Source organism: Corapipo altera, unplaced genomic scaffold, assembly GCF_003945725.1.
Source record: "Corapipo altera isolate COAL_440 unplaced genomic scaffold, ASM394572v1 169, whole genome shotgun sequence".
Lineage (NCBI taxonomy): Eukaryota > Metazoa > Chordata > Aves > Passeriformes > Pipridae > Corapipo > Corapipo altera.
Window position 1 is genome coordinate 2,939,257 of NW_020884946.1, and position 15,702 is coordinate 2,954,958.

A 15,702-nucleotide genomic window follows, 5' to 3' on the forward strand; every position below is an offset into this window, starting at 1 on the left:
TGAATTCAGGAATAAGTACTTTCCCGCTGTGCAAAGACTCTAAAATCAGCCTACAAGCAAGATTTGAAGACTCTCCAGTCTTTCTGGACTCCAATTTCAAACTGAAGGCACAGTAATGTATTTCACAGATGCCTAAAAGTGGGTCAACTTGTTAAACAATAACGGCTTAAAATCCAAACTGGAAGATCAGAGTTGCACTGGATAAATTCAGTGTTAAAAAGGTGTTATTGTTAATAATATTTACAGACTGAAATAATTCAGAAGTCTTCAAATGATGATTTTTTTCAGATGGACTTCTGCTTTTGTTTCCTTTTCCTTAAGCTCCTGAAAAAACCTATGTAACCAATCAATCAATCAATCAGTCACCTGAACAGAAGAGAAAGCAGGAGGTAATTCCAGGAAATGGGCAGGACACCTGTCCCACAAAAATCCCATTAGTTGGAATTGCCCTTAGGGGGGTCACCTGTACTGAGCCAGTACCAGATGGCAACATCTACGCTTCTAATTTACAGTCATGGAATAGAATCCCAGAATGGTTTGGATTGGAAGGAAACTTAAAGATCATCTGTTTCCAAAACCCTGCCATGGGCAGGGACACCTCCCACTATCCCAGGTTGCTCCAAGCCCTGTCCAACCTGGCCTGGAAGGGAATCCCTGGATTCCACAGATCCAGGGGCAGCCACAGCTTCTCTGGGCAGCCTGTGCCAGGGCCTCACCACCCCCACAGCCAGGAATTCCTTCCCAATATCTAATCTAATCTTGCCCTCTGTCAGGTTGAAGCCATTCCCTCTTTTCCTGTCACCCCAGGCCCTTGTAAATAGTCTCTCTCCATCTTTCTTGCAGCTTCCTTCAGGTCCTGCAAGGCCACAATTAGGTCACCCTGAAGCTTCTCTTCTCTTACCTGCAAGTGCTGCAGGTCATCCTCCTGCACATTCTGGGACAAGTTATAAACCTGCATTTAAATAAAAAAAACGACTTCAGATCACTCAGAATGGCCTGTCCTTCAGGCTAACACACGTTTGATGTGGTCAAAGCCTCCAACACCACCATGGGGACACAGGCAAGGTCCCAGGTGGGGACTGGTGTGGTACAAGACAGGCCCTGGGAGCACCATGGGCTGTCATGCTCCAGCCTGGAGGCCTCTCAGAACCAAATAATCCTCCTGCTGCCCCATTTTTAGGATGTGCTGAGCTCTGTCCCGAGACACAGCTCCCATCCCACCCACCGGGATGGCAGGAAGGGAAGCCCTGCCAGGCTCTGTGGTTCCTGGGGAATGAGCCCCCCCAGCCCAGAGGTTCCTTACCTGGATGGAGCTGATCATTGTGCTGAGGGCAAACACGGTGGCTGAGTCCCTCAGGGTGGACTGGCTGTCAAAGGTCCCCTGCGTGTCCATCAGCAGCACCGCGACCTGACAGGGCACAAAGATCCACAAAGATCCACGTCAGCACCCCCTCGGCATCTGCATCCAGGGAAATCCACCCTCACGTGCCAAAGGGGTGGGGGGTTGGAATGCCAGCTTCAGTATTCTGCTGGGAATCTCACTGCTTCTGCCTCAGAGTTAGTGCTGGTGGAGGACAAGGGGAAAGAGCAGCTCCAGCCATTCCTGACAGCAGGATGACTCCAGCAGGCACTGAAATTAATGCAAATTTGCTCCTCAAACACTTGCTGTCAGTGCAGAGGAGTCTTTTCCTGAGTCTGTATCAGCTTTGTGTCATAGAAACCAAGCACTTATTGCACCTCCTTAACCCAGAACACCTTCAGTCAGCACTAGAAATCACACCCTGAATGACTCAGTGTTGCCTTGGTGTCGGGCTCTGCATTAAAGAGTAGACAAATACAAAATATTCCTGCAAGTTGAATTTGCAAGATGCCTCCAAAATCCCATTTTGCATTGTATTTGACCACCCTGAACGGAGAAACTCCATTTTACAGCTGCTGCTCCAGGAAAGGGGAGTAATTTGCAAGGACCTCAGATCCAAGATGTATGGGAATAACACAGACAAAAACTCCGGGATGCACAGACTTAGAGGGACACCTGGAGAGCATATCAGGGACACTGGGACGTCATATCACCTCACTGCATTAAACCCATCCATGCTAAATTAGGGATAAGGCATTGAAAACCTTCTCTCAACTTTCACAGCCACCTAAGAGAAGGCAGAAGAGTCTTAAAAGCTGGAAGAGAAAAATGAGCTGGCCACCAACAAGAGGCAACACACCTTTGTCCCATCGGGCTTGTCCACCAGGAAAACCTCGCTCCATATCTGAATGCCAGTGGTCTCCCGCTCAGATCCTCCTCTCCAGGAGAAACCAGTCAGGGGCTCGTTGTAATCTCCAACCCAGTCCACAGCATCCTGCAGGGAGGAGCAGAAGAAGCTGCTGTGAGTTCTCATCTCACTTTGGTTTCACCCTTTTCCCCTGTGCTGCTTCTGTCCCAGTGCTGGAGGGGAGAGTCCCTGTTGGAGATATTTCCTTACGAAAAGATTAGGAGGTTAAAAATCCTATAAGGGAGGTTTTTACTTCCTTTCACTGGAGAGGCCTCACCTTGAATCCTGGGGTCAGTTTTGGGCGTCTCATGACAAGAAAGACATTGGAGGGCTGGAGCGTGTCCAGGGAAGGGAATGGAGCTGGGAAGGGTCTGGAGCACCAGGAGGGGCTGAGGGAGCTGGGGGGGGCTCAGCCTGGAGAAAAGGAGGCTCAGGGGGGACCTTCTGGCTCTGCAACCCCCTGACAGGAGGGGGGAGCCAGAGGCGGTCAGGCTCTGCTCCCAGGGAACAAGGGGCAGAAGGAGAGGAAACAGCCTCAAATTGTGCCAGGGGAGGTTTACAATGGATATTAGGGAAAATTTCTTCATGGAAAGGGTGATCAGGCATTGGAACAGATTGTCCTGCACAGTGGTGGAGTCAGCATCCCTGGAAGTGTTCAAAAGCTGTGTGGATGTGGCACTTGGGGACATGAGTTAGTGGTGGCCTTGGCAGTGCTGGGGGAAGGGGTGGACTCGGTGATCTTAGGGAGCTTTTCCAAACTTGAAGATTCCATGATTCAGGGCAGCAGATGTGAACATCCCTGCTCCAAAGTGAAGATTCCACAAGAGACCCACGGGTGCACAGGGCCGTGGAAGGATCTGCTCTGTTTTATTCTGTAGAGCCCACACTAATGAGAGGCTTTGAGCACTCCCAGAGCACCAACTCCTGATCCCCGGGCACCACATGGGAGCAACGAGCAGCAGCACCAGAACCCTGGGAAGAGCCCCCTGAGCTGCAGCCTCACCTTGTTGTACATGTACCGCAGCATGAAGTCCATCAGGAATGATTTTCCTTTCCTGAAGGCTCCGGCGACGGACACGGCCACGACCTCTTTGTCCCTGACAGCCTCGGAGAGCAGGATGCGGTTCAGGGCGGCCTCATCCAGCTCAAAGGAATGGTCATCCTTGACAATGAGGACCTGCACTGGTCCTGCCTTCCTCACAGATTCCTCCTCCTCAGAGCTCCACTCGTAGGTCTTGTCTGCAAAACTACCTGTGGACACAGGGAAACAGGAGCCGTTGGTTCCTCCAGCTCCTGCAGAGTCGCCCACGGCAGGGCTGGGCAGGGTGAGAGGCCAGAGATCCCAAATAACCCATCTGGAGCAGATGCCTGCTGAACCTGGCCTCAGACATCCCCATGGAGACTCCTTGCCATGGGGTCCCTGCAGGCAGAGAGTTCCCTGCTGGAATCTCCCACGACAAAACACACCCGTTACTTTTTGTCCTACGAGAGTTGACATGGAGAACGAATTACCCTGTTGTTCCCTGCAACAACTCCTGGCATACACACAGGGACTGTCACAACACCTCCCTCAGCTTTTCCTCTGCTGGAAAAAAGAAGTCCAAGCCTCCCAGTCATCCTTCTTTCCTGTTATCCAGGGATCTGCTCTCCTCTGGACACTCCCCACCAGGCCCTTCCCGAAGGCTGACTCAAAAATGGATGCAGCATTCCAGCTGAGGTTTCCAAGGACCTCCCATCTCCATCAAAGGATGCAGCCTTTAGGCATCCTGTGCCACTGTTCTCCCTGCTCCACGTGCAGCCTGCACTGATGCTCCAAGTGCAATCCGCTGTTCCTGCCATCAGCAGCATCCCCAGGGACACTCCCAGCAGGAATCAGGCCAGGAACACACAAAGCCATCCCGATAAAAGCCTCCACTCCCAAGTGGGAACCACGCACAAAGCACAGGCACCGCTTGCTTTCCCACTTGGAAATGGCACAGTTCCCAGTGGAGCTGCTGCCCAGGCTGTGCAGGGATTATCCAGCCTTAGAGGAGGATCTCACAGGAGCTGGATACATTTTAGGACCTGTCATCCCTGGACACTTCAGCCCTGGGGTTTGCAAGGAGCAGGCCAGCTCCAGTAATTTTCCTTTCCTTGTCTTTCCAAACTTTCCAGCCCAGGAAAGAGGTGCTGAAGGTGATTAATCATGCCAGTCAGCTCACCTCCAGCCACGTGAGACCTCCTTGCCAGCAGGGAAAGGAACGTGTGATGGAAAGTTTCCCCACAATCCGACAAAAACTTCCCGCTTCACTGGCTCAGGCTGTAACTTTCCAAAGTTTTGCCTCAAGCTAAACCCCCTCAGCCTCTGTTTCAGCCCCTGACCTCGGGGACCCAGTTTTCAGCCATTTCAAAGCACAGGGGCTGTGTGTGCCCATGAAGTTATAAATTCCAAGAGGAACAGGATTTTGCCCATTCCCGGCCTCTCTGTAAAGAAGCCTCCAGCACAAACTTCATATTTTAAATAACAGCAGCTCTTTTGTAGGGAGTTCTGATTTCCTAAGATCTCTCAAGGAAGTGTTGGGATCATTAAGCCTGGTTGCCAGGGGATTTCTGGTGGCTCTTGGACATATACTACGAGCTTTCTTTGCTCGCAGTTTAAAGACAAAGATCTTTTCTTCCCGATGCTCGGAGGTTTTTTAGCCAAACAAAAGTCCCAAACGCTCTGAAAAGCAGGATTCTCCACCAGACTGCAGCACTAAAATCCCTTCAAACATCAGGCCCTGCTCTGTGTCACTGTTCAGGGGCCTCCAGGAAAAAAAACAAAAACCTTCCCATTTCAAATCCATAGATTCAGGATTCAGGCACACGTCGCCAAATGACTTGAAAATGAAGGTCTCTGAGAGCAGGCACACACCAAACACCCTTTCCAGCATCCAGGCATTCCCAACAGGTAAGTATGGCCAGGTGCCAAGGGGCCACAGGCTTTTGGGCTCTGCTTAAGCACTGCCACACTAAAAAAGGGATATAAAGGATAGGAAACATCTCCTCTCCTGTGGTGTTTCCCAATGCCCTGCTCAGCTAGCCAAGTCCAGTTTTTATTTTCTTTGTACAGCTGCACTGAAAGGACAGTGGAGAGATCCTTGGATAGGATGTGACTCATGGCAGAGGCAGGAAAAAATTTGTAAATCAAATTAAACTGAAATATTCCTGACTCTAAGTAAAACATCAGGGTAACACAGCTGTGCCACCTTCCCGGACCAGACAAATCCCACTTCCAGGCATGCAGACAGAGGGCAAGTGGGACCAGCATTTTGGTTGGAATCCAATTTCCCTGGCTCTGGAGACAGGCTGGGAGAGCTGGGGGTGTTCACCTGGAGAAGAGAAGGCTCCAGGGAGACCTGAGAGCCCCTTCCAGGGCCTAAAGGGGCTCCAAGAGAGCTGGAGAGGGATTGGGGACAAGGGATGGAGGGACAGGACACAGGGAATGGCTTCCCACTGCCAGAGGGCAGGGTTAGATGGGATATTGGGAAGGAATTCCTGGCTGGGAGGGCGGGGAGGCCCTGGCACAGGTTGCCCAGAGAAGCTGTGGCTGCCCCTGGATCCTTGGAAGTGTCCAAGGCCAGGCTGGATGGGGCTTGGAGCAACCGGGTCTAGTGGAAGGTGTCCCTGCCCATGGCAGGGAGTGGAACTGGATTAGCTTATGTCCCTTCCAACCCAAACCATTCTGTTATTCCATGATTCCATGATTTAAAACTCTTAAAGGTGAAAGAAAAGTAGCATTTTTTTAAAAAGGAGCAAGACAGGCAGGAGGAAGTTACACCCTAAAAATGTTTCACATATTTTCTAACCATGTGGTGCCACTCTCACAAATCAACTGGAAGCAAATCCCACCCTCCACTGTCTGACAGAGATGCACCAGCACAGAGGACTGAGGAGAGTCCCTGCCCCTCCTGCTTCCAGAGGGACACCTGGTGCCAGATTCCAGCCCCTGGTGCCTGGATGGGATCTCCCAGGATTTCCCCTCCCTCCAGTTCAGCTGCTGGGAAGAGCAACAGCCAGTGCGGACGAGCAGAGATCGTTCTGTCCTTTCAAAACATCAGAATCTGAAGGAGAATAATTTTTTCAAGGAGATATTGGCAGGTTTTGGGAGAACGTCTCCAGGCACAGGTAACAGCCCAAAGCAGCCACGGTGTCCTTAATTCCATCACCTCAACACCAGGAAAATCAGACTGTTTGCACAACACAGGGGCAAAACACAAGGTATTATGAGCAGGATGTATTGATTTCCCATCTCATTGGAGACATCAGGAGAGAGAGATCATACCAAGCAGGTCTCTGAACTAATTTCATCCCTGTTGTCTCTGCTTCTTTCATGTGTGCCACTGGCAGACGGAACTTTACCATTTTCCTAATTATTTTCATATTTACTTCCATGTGATGAGACTTCCATGCTCTGCTTATTAGATTATCTGCCCCACTGGAGAGCCAGGGATTAATTTTATAAGATGGCTGCACGTTACTGGAAATCAATTACCTGAACTGGTCTTTTCTTGGCCAGAAATGAGTTATTTGCTTCGAAGGAAGCTGTACCTGGCAATGGCAAAGCACCACCCGGCCAAAAAGGAAAGGAAGGAGGGCTCAGCTTTCCTAAACACAGTTTTGTTTTCACTCATTTTCTGGGATGACTCCTCCTCTCTCCCGGCCCTCTCCCGGCGCCTTGCGATTACGTCAATTCTCCAGCTGCTCGTTCAGAAACTGTCAGGATACAGTTCCTTTTCCCCATTTCATAACAGCTCATTTCCATGGCTCCGAAGCGGGGTGGAAGCCACGTTCCCTTTTCCATATGGCGATTCCAAGCGGGAAAGGGGAAGGAGAGCAGAATTTGCATTTGCATTTGTACTGTCAGACAGCATTAAAAAAAAACACCCAACACATTAACATCCTCCAACTGGTCTAGGACTGACTTTTGGCTAAAATGAATTAAATTAAAGCAGTGTATTTCACATTGTGCCTCTGTGCAGACTGACAGACGTGTCTAATGTATTTAAGCTCCTAGAGGAGAATAAATCAGGTAAATTCCATGCCACTAATTATGCAACCTTTGGTGAATGCTTGCTGAAGCCTGTTCTTCCTCAGCTATGGAAGAACAGGACACAGAAGTGCTGACTGCTTCCCAGAGAGCCACCAATAAATCAGCCTTGTCCTGAAATGAGCCTGCACAATAAATACATTTCATCCCAGAGGATGAAAGGCAGCCGTGTCCCATCATCTGTGCAAACACAGCCTGCCAGACCAGGGCCTGAGAAAGCCAACTTGCCAGCCCTGCTCTCCTCATGCTTCCTTGGATCCCAGGAGTCTCATCACCTCAGCACTGCCTGTGGAAAGCAGGGTGGGCAGCCTGGGCTCCGATCCCCCTGCTGAAATCATGGAATACTGGAGTGGTTTGGGTTGGAAGGGACATTAAAGCCCAACTCATACCACCCCCTGTCAGGGGCAGGGACACCTCCCACTAGCCCAGGTTGCTCCAAGCCCTGTCCAACCTGGCCTTGGACACTGCCAGGGATCCAGGGGCAGCCACAGCTTCTCTGGGCAACCTGTGCCAGGGCCTCCCCACCCTCACAGCCAGGAATTCCTTCCTAATATCCAAACTAATCCCTTGCTCTTTTAGCTTAAACCCATTCCCCCTTGTCCCACCACTATCTACCCATGTAAAAAGTCACTCTCCCTCCTTTCAATAAGCCACCTCTCAGCACTGGAAGGCCACAGTGAGGTCTCCCTGGAGCCTTCTCTTCTCCAGCTGAACAACCCCAGCTCAGATGTCACCCACACAAACACACAGATGTCATGCAGTGCTGTATTCTGAGGGTATTCAAACCAAGTTACCACACTGAAAAACACAATACACCAAGGGGAGAAAATAGAGGCTTGATGGGAATCTTTAACTTGTTGTTATTTCCTTGGAATAGAGCATCCCTGTATCAACTGTGTCAGGCTGCTTATCAGCAGCTCTCCAGGGATTAGTTTGATCAGCAGTGATATCCCTGTGGGTCCTTTCTGCAGCTGCCTTTTACACCACTCACATATCACAGTGCCACCAAGCACACCACGAGCCAAGCCCTGAACAGAGCTTACAGTCAGCCCCCATCCCTCTCCAGAGAGCTTCAGCTTCCAGGAAGCTTATCTGCCCTCCACAACGGCTCTGGCAAAGCCACACATCCCTCTCCAAGCTGTTGTCCCCCTTGCACTGATCACATTCAGCGTGGTTGCTGCTGGGACATGAGTTCTGCTCCCTCTATTCATGCTGAATTCATGTGCCACATGACAGGCAGTGATGATCAGCAGGGCTCTGGGGAGGCTCTGAGAGGCGGCAGCGCTCTGAGCATGCACCAGGAATCCTCTCCTCCTCTCCCAGACAGGCTGGCACAGAGCTCTGCTTCTCATCCAGCTAACGAGGGAAAAATGGGAAATAAAGCATGGAAGCAGTGCACACACACTGCCAGGGCAGAGGGGGGGTTGTTCAGCAGTAACCTGTGTTGATCCTGCACAAAGGATGCACGCAGGGCAGGGCTGCATCCCGAGGCACCAAGCCTGGCCTGGCTATGAGTTGGCAAATTCCCTCAGCAAGGGGCTGCCATAAGGTGTCTAGACTGAGGTGCTCCTGGGAGACTGTCTTTGAGAGGATGGAGCAGGAACCATGGCTGGGCAAAGCCCTCTCTCACACCCATCCGTGCTCTGTGGTCCTGCCCACACCGTGCTCCCCAAGAGCTCCAGGCCAGCAGGACAGAAAGGCTCCCAAGCTGGTTTTAATGACACAGAGTCAACACTCCTTTCTATATCATGGAATTCTGGAATGGTTTGGGTTGGAAGGGATCTTAAAACTCACCCTGGTCCAACCCCCCTGCCATGGGCAGGGACACCTCCCACTAGCCCAGGTTGCTCCAAGCCCTGTCCAGCCTGGCCTTGAACACACCCAGGGATGGGGCAGCCACAGCTCCTCTGGGCAACCTGTGCCAGGGCCTCCCCACCCTCACAGGGAAGAATTTTTTCCCAGTATTCCACCTAACCCTGCCCTCTGTCAGTGTAAAGCCATTGCCCCCTTGTCCTGGCACTCCAGGCCATTGTAAATAGTCTCTCTCCATGCAACTCCTGCATCCAGGTCACTGCTGGCCACACAACCCTCCCTCCACCCTGCTCACACCTCTGCTGGGATTTTTTCAGCCCCATGGATTCAGAGGATTCCAGGGAAAGCCCCAGGTGTTGCCCATCCACTAACCAGAGCCACCAAGCCCCCCTGAAGTGACACATTCACCTCTGCCAGGACTCCTGCTGTCCCCTTACACCAGGGGCTGGTGGTCTGGGAAATGCAGCAGGGAATGGGAAGGCAGAGCCAGACCTCTTTGTGCCCTATTTGGAAATCAATTGCACCTTCCCAGTCTGGAAATACAGATGTAATTCCAGCTCTGCCATGAACCTGTGGAAGTGATGGGTCAGTGACAGAGCTCGGGATGAAGATCTGCACCCAGGGAGCTGCAGGGCACTGCTGATAAACAGGTGAAGAAAACTGTCCTGGAAAAAATGAGCCCTGTCCTTCAGTAATCAAGAATGGCAGGTCAATTGGAATGGGCTGCCCAGGGAGGTGCCCTTGGAGGTGTTCAAGGAAAGGCTGGATGTGGCACTTAGTGCCATGGTCTACTTGACAAGGTGGTGATCGGTCACAGGTTGGACTCCATGATCTCAGAGGTCTTTTCCAACATAATTGATTCTGTGACTGTCAGAGGCCACACTTGGCAGGCTCCCTTTGAGATCCCAAACTGTCCTCTCCAAAGTCTGGGCAAACTCTCACACCCCAACAGCACAGCAGAACTAACACCCCTGCCCGATCCAACCTGCACTCCCACGTTCTCCTGGCGAGCATCCCGCTCCTCTGCACCCCAGGATTCTTGGAGCAGGGAGCTGAACGGAGTGGCTGCTGCTGCCAGGCTTGGTACTCATCCCTTGCTTTTTTTGGAGCAGTGGCAGGACGTGGAGTGCACCTCCTTCCTGCCAGCCCTGAGTCACCCAGCTGGCAGCACCTCTGCTCCAGCGTGGCCAGCTCAGCCCCTTCTCCCTCTGGCAGAGGGAACAAGGAGATGAATGATCCTGCTGATAACACGAGTGGTTTGGGTGAACGCTGACAGAAACAAAAGCTTGGATGATCACCAGCCACCAAATCTGTCTGTTACAACACCTCAAATGCCAAAGTCCAACGTGAAGCTTTTTAATGACAACACTTACTACCACTCACTTGAGGCTCCAGTGCTCAGCTGGCTCTGAAGCAACAGCAATTCCTGCTGCTGTGGAATTCCCAGGCTGAGCTCCTTATTAGCAAGCTTCAGAGACACAGGCACACAGCTACCTTGGGAATGAAGCAAACCAGAGACCAGCTCGTTCCAAACCCCTGCCATGGGCAGGGACAGCTTCCACTAGACCAGGCTGCTCTAAGACCCATCCAACCTGGCCTGGAACACTTCCAGGAACACACCTCCAAAACTCCTGCTTCACCCCCAGCACACATTTTCTGCATGGTCCTTCATCTGCTCTGTTTGTCAGCAACAGCCTCCCTTCATCTCCACCACCAGTGCTGGATTTAGTAATTTCTGACATTAAATTATTTTTACCCTTTTGTTGCTAAAATTGCCTGAAAATTAAAGTCTGGTAAACATGCCACAGAATCCTAGGATACAGCACTAAAAGCAATTACAGTCTGGAGAAAACGTTTATGTGTATAGAGAGCCTTAAATACTCAGTATATACTTTGTGGGCTTGGCAGAGTTCAGCCCCTTCTCCAGAGCCTCCACCTCATTTGGGAAATTCACGTTCAGTTCCTTTCCTGCTGTAACATCCCATCTTCCTTCAGCTGATGGCAAGTGGGAGCATTTCTGGCAGGCACAAGGAAACTGGGGGTCTCTCTGGATTGAAGTGACTTCCAGAAATGATCCACCTTGTGCCTCCCAGAGCATGACAACACCCATCCCAATCTCCTTCCCCCTCTGGAGAAGGTTCCAGTCAGTGATCCAGGGGAGTTAATATAAATCCCTCTGCCCCTGAACATCACTCAGGCCCTAAACAATATTTCCATGTGCTGCTTCTCATCCATGGGCTTAGCAGGGAAAATGTGGTAAGACACAACCAACTCCAGGGTTAGATGGGATATTGGGAAGGAATTCCTGGCTGGGAGGGTGGGGAGGCCCTGGCACAGGTTGCCCAGAGAAGCTGTGGCTGCCCCTGGATCCCTGGAAGTGTCCAAGGCCAGGTTGGACGGGGCTTGGAGCAACCTGGGCTAGTGGAAGGTGTCCCTGCCCATGGCAGGGGGGTTGGAACGAGATGACATTTAGAGGCCCCTTCCAACCCAAACCATTCCATGATTCTATGATCATATTTATGTTGTAATGTTGTCTTGTCTCTTCTTTCAAGTCCCAGCACTTCATTTTTTTTCCACTCATTTACAAGCCAGACATTTAGTTGTGAATATTTCTGGCTTTTTGTGTAAAGGCCCCTCTGTCTGAAACATCTCAGCTTTCACTTGTCAGGTTCCCAGCACTCGGACTCACAAAGAAATGCCAGGAAGTGGAATCTGAAAACCCACCATAAAAGGTCAGAAATCAAATAACAAATAGAAAGGAAAAAACAACCTACCAAAATCATCCTTTTCTTCCCAGTTTAACCCATTGCTGTGCAGCCCAAGTGTGTGGCAGGGATGATCTCGGCCTGGCCTGTGCTGGAAACAAGCCCCTTCTCTTCAAAACAGTTCCTGGCCTTTCCTGGTTCCTGTTAGGAGCTCTCATAAATCTCCTATCCAGCTTGAAAACCCCCCCCACGAAGTATCTATAACCTCTGAAATCCCTTTCATGGTTTTACAACTGAATTCTTGATGGGTGGGTCATTCCAATTGCAACACGGGCCACGATGGGAAACATGAGATTTCACACAATTTGTTCCAGTCCCTGCTGTTTAAAGGAGCAACTGGGAGAGGGGATCTCTAATGGTTTTACTGGACTGGGGGGAGCAGGCTGTCGAGCATCAGCAACTGCCAAGCACAAACAATTTCAGGAAAGAAAATCAGTGTAATCTACTACAAACCTTCCCTGAGCTGGCTGGACTTCACCGTGCCAAGCAGGATTTTGACTGACAGGCCTTATTTTGGGAAAAGAAGGCTCCCCTACTCACAGCAAGGAATTATTTGTGATTTTTGTATCATCTTCAGCCGCCTCAACCATTCAACTGGCAGCAGTTGTGAGGTCTGTGCACCACTTAGCAGGTTCAGGAAGAGCCTTAAAACCTTTAGCCCAAGGCTAAATCCTGCTCTGGATGCATCCCACCCCACTACATGAGCTCCCAGGGATGCGACAGCGAGCCAGCTTTGACCGGGGGCAACACCCCCCACTCGCTCACCCCAACTTGCTCTGTGAGCTTTTAAAAAAGCTCAATTATTTTCACGAAACAAAGGAGGGGTTACACCAAGCAGCTGCCTCTTTCCAGGCCTGAGTAACTGGGACAAAGTTTGATCCGTTTCAAAATAGCGCTAATATTTTTAATGACCCATAAGCCCATTTTTAGAACAAAGCAAGGACTTTCTCCTTTCCTCCTCAGCTTCAGGAAAAGCCTGAGCCTCCTCCTCGACCAGCTGAAAAATGTAGCAGAGGAATAATCACCCCATGGACTGATGTCACCGGACAATGCTGCAGTCACTGGATGTAAACACAGCGTTCAGGGCAATGAGGTTTTGTTGTATAAATAGAATAAATAAATCTATTAGAGGTGGAGTTTGTTTGGGTTTTTTTCCCCCCTAGTAAAAAACAGAGGCATTTTGCTCTCTTAATTTCTTACTTGCAATGTCAACCAGCCCGGCAAAGCGCCAGGAAATCCTCTAGGAATAGGTAAAACGTCTGTGGGATGTAGGGTATGATTCTGAGCTGTGGGGAAGGCGGCTGATCCCACAGAGATCCAACTGGGATCCGTGGATGCTTCCAGATTCTTGTAGAGAATCTAAGGGGAGAGTTCATCAACTCAGTGACACATCACATTTCACCGGAGCGGGGCTCAGCAGCACAAGGCTGAGGGATGTGCCTAATTGCCTTGCTGGACGAAGGCTGTACTTCCCAAGATGATGTTTTCCACGCTTCCATCCCTTCTGGCATCATTTGCATTCCCTTCTCCTGCCACCCGGACCTGAAGGGAAAGCACCAGCGCGTGGACGTGTGTGCAATTCCCAACACGCGCGGGGCTGACACGTCTGTCGCACGCTCTGTGAGACAAAGCTGAGAACGGCAGCACATTCCCTGGCCAAGTTTTCCCTCCGGTTTACCCGAGGATCTGACGACCCTCGTTAAGTCACAGTCAAACACGGCACCGATCAAATGAGCTTTGCTAATTTTCCACCCCCTCACCCTCCCAAAAAAGCCCCCCTGCCCGCTCCGCTGGCTCGGATCGCACACTCCGTTATCCCAGCGTTTCCTGGAGCTTGTCTCTGAACTGTTAATCATTACCATGGGAAATCCTACACTCATCTACGCAAATTAGGATGTAATTTGTGTATCTAAACATCACAGCTCAGCTCACCCCGGCTCCGCCTGAGGAGCCAGGATACCTGGAGCACCGGTGAGTGAGCTCACACGGAATATGACTCCGGAGGAAATGGCAAATTACTCTCCCCAGCAGCCTCAAATAACGGAAAATGGCTGGATAAATCCTGATTTCCTACGGAACAGCGTGGCAGTGGCAGTGGGTAAAGCGACACGTGAAGGCAGAGGAGGCCCTTGCTGGGTGCAGCCCACCTGTGGGACCAGCTTTGGATCCAGTGGGAAGCAGCAGCCGCTGGAGGATCCAGGCGGCTCCAGAGGGAACTGAAGCCTTGCAGGAAGAAGCCACAGAACTTCCTCCTCCCCCGTCACCCCGCTCGGCTCCCCGGCAATGCTGCCCCCAAATCCCCCGGCCTCAGGGAGGGTTGGGAGGGGATGGGTTTAAAATGGCCCCTTCTCTGGAAGGTGTGACACGACAACAAAGCCCTACGGCTCCCAGAAATGGGAAAAACCCTCCGGAGGGGTGAGCTGCCGGGGAAGGCCACTGGCTCTGACTGAGGAAAGTGGGGTGAGCAGGATTCCTGCCCCTGGACGAGGTGGGATGTAGGTGAGGGGGGTCTCTGCCCCTGGATGAGGTGGGATGGGAGTGAGCGGGATTCCCTGTTCCTGGCTGAGGTGGGGTGGGGGTGAGGGGAATCCTGCCCCTGGATGAGGTGGGGTGAGGGTGAGTGGGACACCTGGATGAGATGGGTTGGAGGTGAGGGAAATCCTGCCCCTTGGATGGGGCAGGATGGAGGTGAGTGGGATTCCCTGTTCCTGGGTGAGATGGGGTTGGTTGAGCAGGATCCCTGCTCCTGGACGAGGTGGGCTGGGAGTAAGGGGGATTCCTGCTCCCGGGTGACGTGGGGTGGTGGCTGAGGTGACATCTCCCCTCCGGGACCGAGGGGACACCAGGGACAGGGCGAGGGGTGTCCGGGCAGGCTGAGGGGAGCCGGGGCAGCCGCGGGGCTCCCGGGAGAGCTGCCGGGGGGTGTCGGGCCCCGGGCGGGGCGCGGGGCCGTGACAAGCCCGAGCCGGGGACACCCCGCCCGGCCCGCGCCCCAGCGAGGCCGCGGAACGCGGGGCACCCCCATCCCGCACCCCCCATCCCAGCCCCGCCGGGCGGACCCCCGGCCCCGCAGGGATGCCGTGAGGACTCCCAGATCCCCGCGTGCCCCCCTCAGAGGGATCCCGCCCCGGGCCGCCCCCTCCCCGGGCCGGCCGAGCCCCCCGCCCGCGCGGTGCCCCCGCAGCCCCGCCCCGGCGCGGGCCGCGGCCGCCGCAGGCCCGGCATTGTCCGCGCTGCCCCCGCCGAGCCATCGCCTCCTACCCCAGCTGCTCCTGTCCCGGCGGTTCCGGGCCATGGCGGCGGCTGCGGGAGGAGGCTCCGTGCGCGCTCCGAGCCGCGCTGCGTCTGGCGGGGCTGCGGCGGCGGCGCGGGGCGGGCGGGGGAGCCGGCGGGAGCCGCACCATCCCCGCCCGCCGCACGGCCCGGCACGGCCCCCGGGCAGCGGCGGGCAACGCGCTCTGGGGGGCACAGACACACACACACACACACACAGAGACAGAGACACACACACAGAGACACAGGCACACAGAGCAGGGTCCCCGCGGCACCCCCCTGGGCACCCACCCACCCGCGGCGGGGGGGATGGATGGGGGGGTCCGGCACCGACAGGAGGGTCCCAAATCCGGGTCACTCCTGGCAGCAGGGCACTGGGATCGTGGGGTCATTCACACCCCGGGGGCATCGACACCTTGAGGGCACTGGGCACTCTCAAGGGTGCCCATCCATAGGGGGCCATGGATGGGGGAACTCAGCACAGACAGGATGGTCCCACATCCAGGTCACTCCTGGC

The 15,702-nt window shown here is 53.0% G+C and overlaps 1 protein-coding gene across 2 annotated transcripts in view; it reads right to left on the reverse strand.

The window, feature by feature from the left end:
* Nucleotides 1–15,286, reverse strand: part of ATL1 (atlastin GTPase 1) — a 29,859-nt gene extending 14,573 nt beyond the window's left edge. Inside the window, exons 1-5 of one of the 2 annotated variants that reach the window (XM_027662512.1) lie at nucleotides 15,174–15,286; nucleotides 3,271–3,518; nucleotides 2,220–2,354; nucleotides 1,304–1,408; nucleotides 902–952 (exon numbers count right to left, since the gene is read on the reverse strand). In XM_027662512.1, the coding sequence (XP_027518313.1) occupies nucleotides 902–952; nucleotides 1,304–1,408; nucleotides 2,220–2,354; nucleotides 3,271–3,518; nucleotides 15,174–15,207 (573 nt within the window). In that variant the 5' untranslated portion in view covers nucleotides 15,208–15,286. The remainder of the gene's footprint in view (nucleotides 1–901; nucleotides 953–1,303; nucleotides 1,409–2,219; nucleotides 2,355–3,270; nucleotides 3,519–15,173) is intronic. The other variant, XM_027662511.1, reaches the window with a different exon arrangement.
* Between the last annotated feature and the right edge of the window lie 416 nt (nucleotides 15,287–15,702).